Here is a 17,419-nt window from a genome sequence, read left to right on the forward strand (position 1 = left end):
GAACTATGGTAAGCAGATTTCTTTAATTGGTTGGCACACTGCTGGGATGGAGACACTTTCTACACCAAGCAAAACTCTTTGGAATGCAGTTTTGCTGAGATTTTAGCAAGAGGATATGCCTTATGCATCCCTGCTGCTTGGTTCGTTGTGAAACCGCGGATTACCCTCGGCCACAAAGTGTAATTTCCTTTTGCTGCCTTGCACCCATCCCCTTTTGCCACAAGATGGAGATGTAAGCCCGAGTTTAGGCCAGGTATGAAAATGCTGCTTTCCCTCCAGGAATGAATCTCTATGATCCTTGCCCACTCAGGGACCTCCTTTTATTGCTATTGTTTGGACCCTGCATACTGGCAAGATACATTAATTTTTAAATAATTTGCTATTATTGAAGGATGTTTGGGTCTGGAAAAAGAATGTTTCTTAGCTTTGTTGAAATTAAAACATCTCTGTAATGTAGTTTGCCACAAACCATTTGAGCTGCTTGCAACTCCATGTCTAATTTTAAAACATTGTAGCAACAGTAATTTGCAAACCTCTCTCTAAAAATACCTGTGTGTCACTAAGTAGAGATTAGTGTGCTAATGATTAGTCAGACAACAGCTGACTATTGATTTAGTCAGCTAAATCATTTCTACACTTATACAACCTGCTTTTTTTTTGGTTTTTAACTTCAAGAGTCATCAAATAGCCACAAAGGTTCTGTCCCAATTGGCCAAGGGAAGAAATTCAGGCTAAAACATGGCCCGGGCAGGTCCTTGCCCTGCAGATCTGATGTTTAGCTGGCAGTGGTGGTAGCTTGGCTGAAATGATTAACAGGCTCCATTTCATAACACAGCAATGGACAGCCTCTGAAAGGTTTTGGTAGAAAATACATCACACACATATTTATTTTCTGTAAGTTACTGTAGTGAAGCCTCCCATTCCTTCTGAGCTAAAGGCAAGTGTTTAGCAGGCTCAGCCCTTCATTTAGCCAGCATTTACTTAGGCCTTGCACACATATAGGGGTGATGAAAGGGGCCTGAGCACACAAAATCCCATCTTTCATCATCCATGTTATGAGGTGATACATCCTTTCATCACCAGTTTGGGACAACTGCTGTCTTTGTGAATAGCTGTAATCGCTCTCACTGGTTTGCTCCAGGATGTGGGAGGCTTAGAGAGACCAAACACTGCAGCACTTAGACGAAATTTGTGTTTAGAGTTACCTGGAGGGGAAGGAAGGCAAAATAGGTGAGTGAGGAGAGGAAGAAAATGAAACTTCAAGTACCAGAAGCCATAAACCTTAAAAAAAATATCTCCCCCACCCTGAAACTATTATATCAAAATGTAGGTTCTGGACATTTTTCATTGTTGACCTACAATAAAAAATAATTTATTTATAAATCCTTTCTCCTATTTATCACCACTGATTATTTCTGTGCTTTCTTTTGCAGTGCTGTTTATATGATGAAGTACTTGTCATTCAGAGTGTTCTGTTTTCAGAGGAGTCACATGTAGTAATGAATGCCCCCATCTAATATTGACTTTTTCTAAAGGAAATTTTGCATAAATAAAATGGGTTGTCATAGATAATGTTGAACAGCAGAACATTATTCAAGGGCTGGTAAAACTCAAAATTGTGTTTCAAGAACAACAATTTGGTTTTTTACTTTGGAATCATAACTTTCATATAAGATTTCTCTTTCTCCTACATCCTCCCCTGCCTTGAAGGGCAAAGGTTCTGTGAAGACATTAAAAATTCAACCTGCCATTTCTGTAGGGTTTACATTGGAAAAGAGTCACACAACAAATCCCTGCTCCATCTTTCAGTAAAAGAGTGCTCAAAAATGCTGGTTTAATTTTCTGTCCTCCATCTGCTGCCCAGTGGATTTTGGTGTTTCTTCATTTGGACAACACAATGAAGGGAAAATGAGATAGTTTCTAGTCCCTTCGCTGTCTGATTTTCAGGTGGAAGTGCAAGGTAGACACGTATTTTTTCACAAAAGCAACAAAACCCTCCAAAATTAATACTAGTTTTACATATTTAAGATGTTTAATCCACTTACAAGAACAACATCCTGGGGAAAGTCATCCTTATTCTGACTCCAAAACCCAGTGTAATTTGGTCTAGTGCCACTGAAGGGCAGGCATTATCATTAAGAAGCAACGGTCCACAGAAAACTGATCAAATTGCAGCTGCCAGGTGAGAAGGCACATTTTGCCTGGCAGAGTTAGTTTGTTTGAGTATTTGTTTATTTTGTGTCCTCCAGCACTGGTTACCCAGGAGACCAGGATACAGGACCGTGCTGCTAGCCCCAACTACTGGCAGGCTGAGCCTAAGTGCTGGTGTGTCTTTGCTCCCCTCTTTCTTTGCAACAAAGGCGTAGGCTGCATTACAGAGAAGTAAAATCCTCAGGAGCAGTCTGGCTGTCAGACAGCTTGCATTGCATTTAGGTAGAAATTGTGTAACATGCTTTATGCTTTTACTCTTCCACATAAGTTTAACAACATGGTGGTTTTTACTATGGCTTCATGAAGGGATAGCAATTTGCCCAGGCAAAAATTGATTGCTTTGTTGTAGTTTTGATTTGGGGAGATGAGAGATTTCTCTGTTGTGCTGCAAGCCAGAAGCTGGTGTTGCAGCAGCAGCTCCTGCTCTCAGTATTCTATTGCTGTTCTAAAAATCCAGTTTTTCCCAGATCATAACCTAAATTATCACACAGTCTTACGATGCTACTGTTTTTACAGAAAAATTGCTGAGATCACCAAATCTGCAAATGTCAATTTACATAGACATGTTTAAATTTGCAATTAGGTACGCCTGAAGAAACTTGGTATTATTTGAAATAATTTTATAATTAGTATGACTGCCTCCATCTCATTGATTCAGTAGGCTGGTAACCCTGCTGCTTAAACTATACATTAATTTGGACTCAGGTATTTGATAGCTATTTATTTTTCCTTGGTTCCTTACCATTATAGCTGTATTTCAGAGTCTAAGCAGTTCAGTAATACTTCAATACTTCACATAGACGTCTTGATTGAAGTAAATCACATGCTTTTTATTGCATGCCTTTTCTTTAAAAAAAGGTGTCTTGTCATTGCTTTTTGGATGAGAAGTTCTGGTTAGTTACTTGATGCAGACAAACCTGTCAGACAGATCATAGAATTACAGAATAGCCCAGGTTGGAAAGACCTCTAGATCATCTAGTTTTAATCCCCCTGCCATGGACAGGGACACCTTCCACTAGACCAGGTTGCTCAGAGCTCCACCCAACCTAGACCTAAACACTGTATGCAGCCTGTTCCAGCACATCACCACCCCTACAGTAAAGAGTTTTTTCCTAATATGTAATCTAAACCTACTCTAACGTGTTAGTTTGGCAATTTTGAGCTGCTCTTGCATGTTTCTTGATTTCTTGATTTGTCTCCTGTCACCTGCAGCTGCCAGGTCTTACACTATGCAGGTCACTCGAGTATGCCCCATGCTTAGCTAGGCTGGCCTTCTCGTGAGTGCCCTGGAAGGTCACAGCAAATATCCCGCAGGTGGCTACCTAGGCTAAACAGGAGGAAACAGTAATGTTCAAGGATCCCAGAGCTGGCAGTAGACACTTCTTTCACTTCTTTTCACCCTGCTTTTATGTGAGCTGTTATGAAATGAGTGCTGAATTCTGATGTTACAATGGAAATGATGAATAATAGTCAGGTTAAGCAACATATGGTATCACAGACACAAAGGCATTACTCACAGAAATGGTGTGAGGGAGTTCCTTTGAACTTCTAACACTATCCCAGCTGTTCTTTCCCTCCGGGAATGTTGTTTCAACATCTGAGGTTAAATGCCTTATTTGTAAACAAGTGGAAGGGGAAAAAAAATATTTTTCTTCCTCTATTGATTCATTGCATGATTTTATTAGCCTGTCCTTTGCAATGTTTTTACATTAGCTTTTAGCAGTTATGTGGAATTAGAGAGTAAATGATGGAGGTGTGTATCTCAGGTAGAGAATATATTCTCTTGGCTCCCCTAAAAAGACAGGCATGTTAAAAAGCCATTGAGCTATTCTTGCACACAGATGATAACAGCATAGTTGAGAACTAAAGGAAACAACTGTGTGGCCCAAGGAAGGTAGGCATGATATGTCACAAAAGCTAGGGATACACAACTGGTGGGTCTCACAGTCTTTCACAATGCATTTGCTCTGATTTGAGCTCTCGTGGCTCTAGACATAGTTTATGACAAGTTGCATAAATATGCACGCATCCTGCAGTTGTTCTGTTCATGCAGTATAAAATTCCTCAGGAGCAGAAAAGGGAAGAGACAGCTGTTTGATGCAACACCTTAGCCAGAAAAAATGAAATAGCATTTCAGAGGTACAGAGGTATGCTTTTCTATTGTTGGGTTTTGGGAGTTTTTTGTTTCTCTGTGATAGGCGTGGCTGCTTCTGATTTTTTGTTTTCTAAGGGTTTTCTGAATTGCTTAAAGGAAAACAGTGAAGGTTTCCTGAGTAGGGTGCAACCTACAGTCAAATACCACAGCAGGTCTTGGCTGATTTCTGTGTTGCCAGAATACTGCTGTTCCCCATTCATCACACCTTTCTTTTGAAGTCATCCTGAAGGGTGGTGGTTCAGTAAAGGGAGGAGAAGAACATCAGGATATAAGGAAACATGTCCCTGTGGGAAGGGTGAAAGGCGCAAGAAGGAATGTATTTACTCCTAGGCTGGGGTTAGGAAAAGTTCAGGTGAATCTTACTCTGCCCTGCACAGGGGTGATTGGCCCCGTGGGGTGCTGATGAGGAAAAGTTGTGAGGGGACAAAGGCATTGAGGAAGTTTCAGTCTGGTTTTGATTCTTCTGCCACACAGGAGATGAGTATGCTGGTCTTCAGCTCTCTCAAGACTTTAAGCAAGTCCAGAAGTGTCTTTATTAACCCAGAGTAAAGTTACCAGCATATCATAGCCCCAAGTGCTCCAGTGACTTAGCAGAAGCGTGACTTTCAAGGCTCTGATTAAGAGATGGTAATGCTTGTCTTCTGGTCTTGGTTTTTATAGGATGTTCCTGCTACCTCTCAACATATATTGATGAAACCTTAACACCGTAGCTTCTGTTTACTGTGGGTTCATGTCTGGACTCTTCACTCCCAAGTGAAGTCTCCAGAGAGCTGCAGTTTCTCATCATTCCCTCTCTGGCTTACGGCTTGAAGCATGCCATTGGTTTTCATGGTGAAGCTGCAATTAGGACTAAGAAGAAAAGAGCAGTCTGTGATCTATGTGAAAAGTACATTAGAGGCTTACAGTAAAGAGGAGGATGGAGGAGGCTGTTACACCAATTCACTTTAGGAGTCCTAAAGTGAAATTAAAACACCAAAATTAACTATCACTAAGTCTAACTTTCTGTTGTACACGTGCCAACTTGGAAATTAGTCATTTTGGGTTAGACTGCCTTAGAGAGGAAAACAAAAACTGAGCATGGAGGAGACTGTGATTACAGTTCTTAATAAAATAGAAATTGTGCATGAGAACTCAGATCTGCAGGTAGCATTTTCCTCATCTAGAAGGTTTGATAAAATTTTCTTTTTCCTTCCGTTTACTCTATTTGGACAGACTTCCTTTTGTCCATGTACCAGAAGCGGGTATTCCTGAGAGACGCTTTCCAAAGACCTTTGCTCCTATCCCAATGCTAAGGCCCTGCCGAGCAGTGCTTGCATCTGATACAGAAATAAAAACGTGGGTGCTTTTCTTCCACAAACAAACAAACAAACAAACAAAAGTAGAACATTTGAAACACCAGAACTCTACAGTTCTGTTTTGAAGTGCGCTTTTAATTTCTAGGACAAACACTGCTTCCAGGCTGCGGTGACCGGGAGAAGGGCGATGGGGGAGTGAATTCTTCTTCCCACCACCACCATGCCGTGACTGCCGGCAGGCGCTAGATGTGAAGGGTGTCCTGCCCTCCACTTTTTGCTTTAACTTTTCACTTCTTTCACCAACGTATCCTTAGATGGACACTCACAGGGGGGACGGGGGGCTACGCTTGCACTGCTTCGCACCTTCCAAACTCAGGCCACGCGTTGCCCCGCGCCGTGCTCCGCAGGGCCCCCGGCAGTGCCATGGCGCAGGAAGGTTTGTTTTCCCTGGCTGCCCGGCTGCGATTCCTCCCGCAGCCCCGCTAACGTTACCGGGCTGAACGCGGCGTCGCGGAGACCCTTCCAGCGGCGGCCCGGCTGTGCCCGAGCCCGGGCTCGCACACGGGCTGAGCGGCTCCTCTCCCTCCCCGCCCGGCACCGGGCTCCGAGCGGCAGCTCCCGGCCCGGGCCCTCGGCGATGCCCAGGGACCGCCCGGTGCAGCCGCCGGGCCCTTGGCCCGGCCGCCATGACCCGGGGAGGCTCCAGGAGGCAGAGCCGCCCCCGCCGAGCCCTCCCGGCCGCTCCGGAGGGAGGCGGGGGAACGACCCCGCTCCCCACGCGGTCCGCGGGGCGGGCCGGGGCGGCGGGCGGCACCTCGGGGCCGGGAGGGGCCCGCCGGGAGCAGCGAGGGCGGGCGGCCGGGGCGGAGCGGGAGCCGAGATGGGGGCCGGGGCGCTGGCCGTACGCGTGAGTAGGGGCTGGCGGCGGGACGGGCTCGGGGACGGGGCGGCGCTGCCGGGGGAGCGGCTGCGGAGCGCGGCCAGGGAGCAGGGGGATGGATGGCGGCTGGAGGAGCCTCCGCCCGCCCGCCCCGCCGGGGTCCGTCGCGGGGCTGGAGGAGGAGAGCCCGGCCTGGGCCCTGCGCCTTCTGCTCGTCCCGAGCGCTCCCCTCCTCTCCCTTCCCTCCCTCTCGGCAGCTCTCTCGTTTGGGAGAGGTAAAGATTAATAAAGACAATTCCAGCCGGTCTTATTTCCCCCCCTTACCCCCCCATTATTTAAGCCAGAGAGCAACTGCGCTGCCGTGTTCCCCGCGTTAAAGTTCCTAGATGAGCTGTAAAAGTGCGTCCCTGTGGCGTATAAATAGCTTTTCTCCGTGTGTCTGGGCGGCACTTTTTGGCGGCATCGTGCAGGGATGATTTAAGTTGCTTTCCCAGTCTTGTGATCGCTAACAGTGGCATTAATGTTTGGACACGTTTTCACAGTGTAAAGCCGGATCTTCCATCTATAAGGCAACTTAACACTGAACTCTTTGTTTCAGAGCTGTTTTGAGGGGATGACTTTATTTTGATTTTGGTTAGATGTGTATTCTGGATAATCGCGTAATTTTTTGTTCTCTAGTTAGCGCAGCCTCTCCAGGTCGTGAAACAAGCTCGAAAATTTTCTCAGTTCCCATGTTTCCAGAAACATGGGAAACGTCTGTTGGTTCTCATGCAAATTTAAATAGTGAGTTTCCCCAAGTAAGTCCAGCTCAGTTATTCAGGTTTTCGAATGCTGAAACAGGCTGGAAATGCTGTAACTGAGCAAGATTGTGAGGCTAATTGAAGGCCTTAATTGGAAAAGCTCTCTGAGCATCACAGCTGCTCAGAAACTGCTCAAAGGATTTTTGCTGTCTTCTGAATTTAACCTAGGCTAGATGATTTTTCCCTTGGCGTGTATCTGCCTGGAATAAAAATCATTTATTATTAATTAATCTTGAATGGGAACGTGTCTCTTTGAAAGAAATGTGGTATTTTAATGTCGGTCAGATTTTAGTTCAAACACTGGTAAGTGTACTGTTTATCATAAATATTTATAAGGTGTTGCAATTCTGTTTCACAAATAGTAAAACATATTTATGATGTTTATATAAACAATGTCTTTTGTAAATATCAGGTGTGTTGCACAGGACCTGGGACTGTAGAACACACATGTGCTTCAAATAGCTGTGTTTAATGGAAAAAGCACAGCAAAGTGAACTGCCATATCATTTTATGTCTGAAAGAAGGACAGTCATGTTTAATAGCAGCACCGATGCAGATGTTCATGTAGCTTACAGGCTACAGTAAAAATATGGACTCACAACTGAAGAGATTTTAAAGTTTTTTTTAAAATAAAACATGTATATCATGCTAAAATCTGTCTTAATACAATAAAATGCCAAGACTTAGTCTAGAGTCTGAGCATATTTTTGTGTTACCATACAGTATTCTCTATGTTTCTACTAGCGATTTGTTAATGAAACACAGTAGGAATAAGTTCATTTTTAAGCACCATGCAAGTGGTGGACAAAGAGCTCGAACTCTGTGGTAGCAGTGGCCCCCAGTTCCTGCAGTGTGATCCCAACTGTGATGGGTGATGCTGCTGCTCTGCCTTGAACGGTCATTCCAAATGTCAGTGCTGTAGGCTGATTTAGATTTCTGCCTATTGTGGATCCTATAAATTTATCATGTGTTATTTTATTCCTCTGGGTTTTATTGACTGTCTTCCTGTGTTTTCCCTGCCACTGCAACTCAAAACTTTTGAGAACGTTGTGCCTCCAGAAGAACCTATGGGATTAAGGATTTATTGTGGAGTTGTTTTTCTACCCCCCTTATTATGTGTGATTAGATTACATAGTCCGTTTCTAAGCTTAAAACCTCAGTAATTAAATTTTAGACTTAGCAGATACTAAACATAACGTAAAATCTTTCAAAAGGGTCCATTTCACCTAACGGTGGCCAAAATGAATCCCTAATGAATAGCATTTGGAAGGGTGTAGTAAACCTTCCCCAGAGTACTCTCCCTGACAGGCATCCTGGAGACAAGCTGAACTAATGGTGGTGTGTTGGGATTCTTTGTGTTTGTCCGGTTGCTTTTGTAATCCATGTGAATTTCATGAGTTACAGGAGCAGTCTCCTGTGACTAGTAGTTACTTGGTTTTCTAGTAACAAGCTTGCCTACAGAAGTCTTTCTCTGTTAACTACAGACTACCTACATGCTTTTCTTGTTCCTTTTCCAGTTTCTTTCTCTGTTAATTTTTCTTTTCCTACTTCACAGATATTTTTCCTGTAGATTAAAAGAAAGTAAGACCAAAATCTTATTCTGGAGTGTAAAAGCCAGTTTTGATACGTGTGCTTATGTTGTGACTGTGCAACCTTCTACAGGAAATGTGACTAATCCACTTTTTTTTTCCTCTACTCCTTTAAGCAAAGCAAAACGGCTGTGAGATTGAAGGAGGACATGAAAAAGATAGCTGTGCTTCCACTGAACAAGCAGAGGGACTCAACTTGTCCGAAGGTGTTTGGCGTGAGTCTTCTGGAGCTCCAGCAACAGGGACTGAGCAAAAATGGTATCCCAATAGTTGTGTGGAATATAGTCGAGTACCTCACTCAACATGGTAAGCTTAGTGGAATCACTTTTGCTTAGTTGCACTCTTTATGTAAGACTCTTCAAAGGGAAGATATGTCTCTTTTTGTGGTACTAACCACAGACAAAGAATATTACTGTATATAGTTTGCTTCCTTTTTTCTTTTTTCCTGCTTTGATGCTGAATTTACTTTTTAATATGTTTATAAAGGTAAACTACAGTGTTAAGTAGCAACACACTCTCATAAACAAGATGTTCAGTTTATAAATAGAATGTATTCCGTTTGTGAAGGTTTGTGTTGTTTTCTAGTTGCAAAACATTTGTCTTTAACACTTTTTGACAGTGAGAAGATGTAGGTATCTATACAGAGGTATTCACAGATACCCCCCTTTCCTCCCCCCAGTCAGAGAACATTACTGAAAAGGAGTACATGTTCTTACTGGTTTTCAGATAGATTCTAGTTATGAATCCCCTCAAGGAGGTAGGTGTTCAATTCTTAGCTCCTCTTTGCACTCATTTAATGGGACTTTACTTCTTGTTGAAATAAATCTTGCAGAAATCTAGAGCACCACTGATGCACAGATGTATTCTGTGGCGCTTGGTCAGCAATGGAAAAGGTTTTGTGGAGATAATTTCATCTTGTAAGAAGTTGCATCTGGTTTTACCCTAAGGTTTTTCTTCTACCTACTCAGTAATGATAATCCAATTGCAGAGCCTTAGATTCCATGACAGTATCTTGATAGATCCTCAGAAGCTGATAGATGCAATCATGGCTTGAAAGTTAGCTTGGATTAGGGTACAGTGCAAATTTAAAACGTGGTCCTACCTTTACACAGCAGCATCTTGCTTGATCTATTTCAACTTGCCTTAAAGTGGTTTGCTAGAACACTGAAAGAGCAAGGATGGAAAAAGTTTTGCATCAGTTAGGATTTAATCAAAACCAGAAGCTGACAAACGCTCTTGACTGCAAGTTGTGGGCTGCACTCTGTGTTCCATAAAAAGATCAGAATCCCACACAACTGTGTCCCAAATATGGACTAAACAAGCCAAGTTTTCTACTCTGCAGCTAGATTAGCTGGACTTCTGAATGCCAAGTTGATTATCCAGCCCCAATAAAGATACAATCCATTCTCCTTCTCAAAAGCTCAAGCTAGATCTCAAAGACATTCTCTTACATGGGAAGAAGTTCTTGAAATGAGTGTCCTGTGCCTGTATAAGGTTTGTTTTGTGAATTAATGGCAAAGTTAACTGTGAAGACGTTTTTAACAGAGGGCCAGGGAACCAGTCTGAGCTGACTGTTGGGCAGATACATCCTTGAACTAAGTTTGCATTAAGCTGCCTATTTCCAAATTTATAGATGAAGTGAAATTTCCCTCTACTGTATTCAGTACTGTCTGATTGCTGTTATCAGGATTTTCTAGCCTCTCTTTAGTTCTATAAATGACTAAGGAAGAGGAAAGGAAGTTTGATCTGTATTCTTTGCTCACTCAGTGCTGCAAAAATGAAAATCGTGACTGAGATGAGGTGTTTTCTGCCCTCGAGATGGCAGCACAGCATGCCGCATAAAAATGGATTTCATTGTAAATACAGGAATACAAATTCTGTCAGCACTGTTTCATAGTAGTCGAGTAAAATGTTTGAGTGCTTGTCCATTTTTTTCCCCTTACTAGAGCCATTTGTCTTCTGGTCCAATAAAAGAGATTATTTTTCTCTACAAACTCTGCTGCATTAGAATTGACTTCCTGGACTGGAAACATTCTGTTAAGATTGCTGTTTCATGATATCTAGTCTGAACTGATGAAAACCATATATATTTTGATCCTTTCAGTGTTATATTTCTGAAGAAGAACAAGCAGGAATATAGACAGTATTAGAAAAGGCAGAATGTTTGTGGTGAAAGTGTTCTAGAGGAAAATTAATTTACTGAGTTCAGTTTTAGGCTCTTCACAGGAGGTTATGAATCTCAACAAATGCCTAGAAAATGATGTTAGATATAGTATGATTTGTCTGACTTGCTCTGTCAAAGCCTCCTTCTTTCTCCATCTCCTTCACTGGGTGTGAGTTGTCTAATCTGTGGTGATCAATACCGTTTCTTTTCATTGTGAAATACTTTGGTCTTTGTGCTGTCCAAAATACATATTTGCTCACTGAGATTTCTTACTATCATAAAGTTGCAGTACTCATAATGGAGTTACTGCTGCAGTCAGCATATGTTCAGATGTTTTTGCTTCACGATGGTCACGCGTAAGAACCTGTTACCCTGAAACATGAAGCTGGCAGTAGTCACATGTGTGAGTTTGGCAGAGTCCTGCTCAAGATAATGGGCTACTTGCAAAAATGAAACAACGGAACTGTTTTATAGAGTCCTTTGTGGGATCCTTTTCTCTTGAAATATACCAATACAAAATATGTCTGTCTGAATTGGTTTCTCCGTGAGGTTACAGCAATGCCACTGAGTTTTGTGGGTTCTCAAAAGAGTATCCCAGGCCTCAAGATCTTGTCACTAGTATTCCTTATTTATCCTAATCCAACTACTTGACTAGAGGGGGTTTCTGGGGGCAAAGTAGTACTTTTTTTAAACTGTGGTGTATTAATTGCTCTCTTTTATATTACTACATGTATATTATTAGCACTAAATATCTGGGATGTCTTAGTTCTGATCAGTCTTACCTGCAATATATAATTACAGGTATGACGCAGGAAGGTCTCTTCAGAGTAAATGGCAGCATGAAAATGGTGGAGCAGTTGCGTCTGCAGTACGAACGTGGAGAAGAAGTGGAACTTGTTAAAGATGGTGATGTGTACTCGGCAGCCAGTCTGTTGAAATTATTTTTGAGAGAGTTGCCAGATGGGATTATCACGTCTGCCTTACATCCCAGGTTCATTCAGCTTTACCAGGGTAAGTGAAGAGGTAAAATATCAGTCCTTCAATGCACTTTCTTTCTGGATTACTGGTTTCTTGGTTTACCTACTTTGTTCCTCATTTCCTTTGACTTTAGCTCTTACCTGCTCCCAGATGTGCAATTCTTACGAGAGGCAGAAAAATGCTTCTTATGTGCTTGTAAAGTCTGGACTATTTATGATTTTCTTATCCAGTTGTATCTGCTGAATATAAACTGAAATGATCAGCTGGTTTCTTTGAGCAAACTTGTAGACAACAGCTGCTGTCTATGTAGGACAGAGTTTTGATTTTGTTTGCTGGGGTGGTTTCTGGCAGTTTCATTGTAATGGACTCTGAAAAGTTGCAACTTCATCTGCTAATCAAATTGGGCCAAAACCATACATTGTCAAAGTTTCTGCTTCTCTCTATGTAATGTCCCATCAAAAAAGGAAACAGTTTGCAAGTATCAGCAGACTTTATCTTTTGTTCCGTGTTGTAGCACACAACCTGGAAGACTTCTTTCTTTCTTTTCACGCCCCTCACCCACCTTCAAGTGGTGGATCAACCATAGGACAGAACACCACCTCTTCTGTGGAAAACTGAGAAATCATTTAACAGAGAGTTGTGTAAGTTTAAATCTAATTCATCTGTCTGTAATACATTTCTTCTCTGGTGATGTTATGTTGAATGAGGGGTGGTTGGCCCTGTTCTTGACCGTGTGGGTCAATGGCAGTTCTTCTCTCTTGCTGCAGGCAGTCGATACTTCTTTATGGTTTCCTAAGAAGCTGCAAAATGGGTGGGTAAATATTACTAGAGATTTGCTTGCCTTACTGTAAAGAGCATATGTGATGCATGATGCAGAGAAGGAACACGTGCTCTGACATGCATCCCTAGTGGAAGATGGTGCAAAGTTCTCACACACTCCCTTCCACTTTTCTTGCCTTCAGAGGAGAGGAAGTTTAGCCATTTTCTGGAGGAGGGAGAACACTACCATATGTTTTCTTCCTTTTGTGTTTTGGGCTGTACAGAGTGTTGATGGTGCACTGGAGAAGAACTTTGTGCTTTACCTTGAGTGCAGACATTTCAGCTGTAATAAGGTTATATGTGAGCTGTGTAAAATACCTTCCCTATTTAGTAAAGTTTTCTGGTGCCCAAGGATCGCGTTCAGGAAGTGTCGTGTAGGAAGGTGCTGTTCCTTTAGAAAGTCCCTTTTTTGTGGTCATTGTTGTGCTTTCTTTGGGGTCTTTTAGATTTCACCAGTTCTGACTTATGAGCTGTATTTAATTATGTTCTTTCTCATAAATTACAGTTCAGGTGTAAATTTAGTATAAGTCACACCTTAGCTGTTCTACATCCCCACAAAGGTCATATTGGTGTATTGTGCCAGGAACTACTGATGTGCTTTGTGAACAGTGGTGTTTGTGGTGTTTGTGGAAAGTTTAGTCTGTTCCTGCTTCCCACAAGAAATGCAAAATCCTCCCAGTACTTTCCAGGCAAATGAGATGGATATTCTCACTTAGTAGATTTACCCACTAAACTTTCTTGTTTCTCAATAAAGTTTGTGGTGTAACCTATAAACCCAGTTCTGCAAAAGTCCATCCAACTGTGACGTGTCTTCATAGCTAAGTTTGCCTGTATTGCACAAGAAGCTTCAGTTTAGTCCCATTATAATTTTTGATTAGGGCAAAGAAGTGCCAGTTGGCTATTATGGCAAGGGAAAGACTTCTGTAAAGCTTGACCAAAACTGAGGGGTTTTTCATGCCCTAGAAAATACAGCATAGATGAGTAGCTATGTGACTGGTGAGTTTCATCGTGTTCAGATTAGCTTAAGTGGTAAGTGGGCATTTGTTTACAGTTAAATGATCAACCAGCTGTGCAGGATTGGAGGAGTTATCTGTTCACTTATCAAAGTATGTGCAAGGGGATTTGTTGCAAAATGGTACCAAGAGAGTGTGTGCCTGGGCGTTCTTTTTGTAAACTATGAAGAGAGAGGTCGAACTGTTTCTGACCCAACAGGTTATTAAAAAATAACTTTGAATCTGAAGCCACTTCACTGCATGTCTACAGTGAAGGCAAATAGAAGCTCTGTTACAGCCTCTGGATTCCCTTCTGTTGAAGCTTTGCACGGGATATGCTTTTTTGGAATTATGTTGGAATTAATTTGGAATATTTTCACGGATTGATATCAGCCTGTTCTAAGCCAGCTGAGATCTTGACATGAGAATAACACATAGTTAGATTACTTACTATAAAAATTGTTAGAGAGTGATTTCTCTGGTTAAAAATAACTGGACTGAAAATTACAGATTTTACCTGTAGCTGTAACCCTTCTCAATTCCAGGTATAGTCTTTGTTACCAAACCAAAGAGGAAATAATCTGCCCTTTTATGAAAGAGAGAACCTGTCTTTTTAGTAGTTCAGGAAGTCCATGCAGCTGGTTTAGCATTGCTGCCTGCAGCCTGTGCAGTGTCATGTGAAACAGAGCTCTGCATGCTGCCCCCAAATCCTAAAGCACTGCTGTTTATATAAATATTCAGCATAATGCCAAGACTGTGCATTTCCAGAAAACATAATGTGTATGTCCAAAGGCCATTTGTTGTGTCCTGACATTCTCTCTCTGCCCTTGGAAAAGAACAGTGGCAGTGGGAGCTGAGAAGGGCCTCCCTCTGTAAAGGATGTTGATCAGAGATGTGTGTAGCAAGTGCAGACCAGGGACACATTGGTGTTGGCCAGTCTCCTCAAAGCACCTGTCAAATATGAAGGCTGCTCCTTGCAGGGAGTCCTGGGGTAAAAAATGTCCATCACAATCTCTTTTGTGACTGAGGCTTCACTGCAGAGCAGAGCTATGCCTGCCCATGCAAAATGGGCTGTGCTTACAGAAACCTCAGACGGAAGAAATCAGCTGCTCCCATAAGCAGTCCCTGCCTGAGCTTGTTTATTCCTTCTGGCTTTTCATTCCTTATCTTCTACATCACAGTCACTGACTCTTAAGGCATTTGTACATAGTGGGAACTGTACGTGCTGCTCTTACTCCTTTCACAGGTCACTTGCTTTTAATAAAGACAGGTTGCTAGCGTACTTTTCCTTTTTATCATACAGAAAGCTTTTCCCTCATGCAAGTTTATTTTTTGTTGCTGCCATTGCAGGGATACAGTGAAATGTGGATTCCTGTCTTCCTTTGGTACAGTTGAATTAAGTTGATGCTGTTTCATCACTCTGGCTACTTGACGTTGCTCCATACTAGAGAAGTTATATTTTTCAGGGGGCAGCAACTAGGTGTGACTTTTATTTCACATACCTCCTCCTGCTCACAACCTGCCATGTCTGGCAAGGTTTTGTCGGATGCCTGTGAACAGCCCTGCTAGTTTCAGCGAGAGGGATGGGAGGAGGTGGAAGGGAATGAGCAGCTCCCTTCTGTATCAACAGGTCAGTTTACGGAACGCTTAGTAGCCGGCAGCTGTTTGACTTACATGAACAAGCAGAACCAAAAATACAGCTTGTGTTGGGCGATTTTAGAGGTCAAATTTCAATCTGAACAGTGACTGTGAAAATGAATACATGAGAGCTGACCTTTTAACCATGGTAACTGCAGCAGTGCACCAAATCAGATTCACGAGATATCTGCGGTTCTCCAGGCTCTTGTGACATGATTTTAATCTTTTCCTTTGGCTTTTAGTGTTATGTTAGTGTTATAAGGGCTAGTTCCAAACTAGAGAAATAACTTCTGTTTTGTGCATGGAGATGATGTTTGTTAAGCAGTAAAACCTCTTGTAGTTGGATTTTTTTATACAGATGATGACACTCAGCAGAGCCGCAAAAGAAGTGAGAGTGCTCTTCTCCATTGTGTTGGAATGAGGCATAAATACAGCGCTGCAAAGTGCCATAATGATAGAGAGCAAGGGGGCTCAAGTTGGATTGTGATGACAGCCTTCTTATGATAAGGACTTACAATATTTCTGCTACTGATGGCAACGAGGCGTGACTTTTTTTCCCTCTGTGGCAGGATCGTGTCTGAAGCAGATTGTCTCTTGGCAGAGAGAGACTGGAGCCCCGCTTCCCCTAGATTGTGGAGGTGGAAAGAAATGCTTTGATTCCTCCGACAGTCCAGTGGGTGCCATGGTACTGCAGTGTACAACCTGCTGCCTCTCTGCCAAGGATTAACTTCCTCGGGCACATTGATAGCTGCTGACAGATGCAAGCTTTTCTGTCTGCCCTCCAATCTGGGAGTATGCAAGGCAGCTGAAAGCTGTTGGTAGCATGACACTAAGCAGTAGCCTCTCTTCTTCGTCTCATGGCACAGATAGTTGGCTAGGGCATGGCACCCTGGTGATATGGTTTCAGCACTTCCAGGCTGGAGTTGTTTGGGGTCAGACCATCTGAGACATGAGCAAAACAATTACACACACCTGTTTGCAGGCATCCATACCTTTAGTGCTGTTCAGGCAGCAGTTTCTGCAGGGGGAAGGAGTAATATGAAGAGAGATGAATTTGGGAATTAGATTGTGTCTGTAGCATGTCAAAGAAATTCAGTAGGTTCAGAAATAGGATGAACTATTGGAAAATATGTCCCTCTTGTTGTGATATGTGGGTGTATACTGAAATTAAATGAGACTTGAAAACACACTCGCAGATGTGTCTGTGCCTCCTACAGTGTTGAAGCTCCTGTTTCTAGTTAATTAACATTTTTAGAGAGACTGCCTGTCCTTTTCACTTATCTCCTTGACTTGTTCCTCAGTAATGAGTCCCTAGTTCAGCTTTGAGGTACCACTCTGGCTTTGCTGGCTTCCTTGGTCCTCTGCCTGTGTTATGCTGTATTCTGTGTCCTCCGGTTGCTGAGGCTGGACATGGCCTGAGGCTTCTGGTTTTGTTCCCTTCCTCAGCCTACCCACTATTTCATCCTTGGTTTCGAGTCCTTCCTGGCTGCACATCTAGCCAAGCTTCTTGTGCAGACCTTTACTGAGATGCCATCTATTGCACGTTACTTTTGGAAGGCTCCCAGAATAAAAAAGATGCCTTGAGAGCACCTTCCTCCTAGCCTTCATTCTTCTTTTACTTCTTTCTCCTTCTCTGGTCAGTACCAGCTGAGTAAACCTTACTGAATGACTTTGAAACAAACTGAAAAATTGTCTAGCAGGTGGTCAAAGGAGGAGGATTGCTCCAAGGAATTGATCATTGTTATGACTGAAGACTGTTTTTTACTCTCTAATAAGTTGAAAAGCTGCTTTATTTAAAGAAATGATCATGGATTGCAGAGGTACACTTGTCCTGAAAAATATACAAAGTGCATGGAATACTGTGTATGCATGTCATTACCTGAATTCACCACGAGCTG

The 17,419-nt window shown here is 42.6% G+C and overlaps 1 protein-coding gene across 8 annotated transcripts in view; it reads left to right on the forward strand.

The window, feature by feature from the left end:
• The window catches only part of FAM13A (family with sequence similarity 13 member A), a 139,987-nt gene that overhangs the window by 6,646 nt on the left and 115,922 nt on the right, over positions 1-17,419 (forward strand). For 7 of the 8 annotated variants that reach the window (XM_051789729.1, XM_051789728.1, XM_051789730.1 and 4 more), the window contains exons 2-3: positions 9,047-9,236; positions 11,896-12,105. In XM_051789729.1, the coding sequence (XP_051645689.1) occupies positions 9,080-9,236; positions 11,896-12,105 (367 nt within the window). In that variant the 5' untranslated portion in view covers positions 9,047-9,079. Of the gene's footprint in view, positions 1-6,069; positions 6,569-9,046; positions 9,237-11,895; positions 12,106-17,419 lie in introns of those variants that run through there. The other variant, XM_051789727.1, reaches the window with a different exon arrangement.

The sequence above is a fragment of the Manacus candei genome, unplaced genomic scaffold (genome assembly GCF_025592945.1).
Source record: "Manacus candei isolate 608988 ecotype Guabito, Panama unplaced genomic scaffold, ASM2559294v1 h1tg000028l, whole genome shotgun sequence".
NCBI classification, from domain to species: Eukaryota; Metazoa; Chordata; class Aves; order Passeriformes; family Pipridae; genus Manacus; species Manacus candei.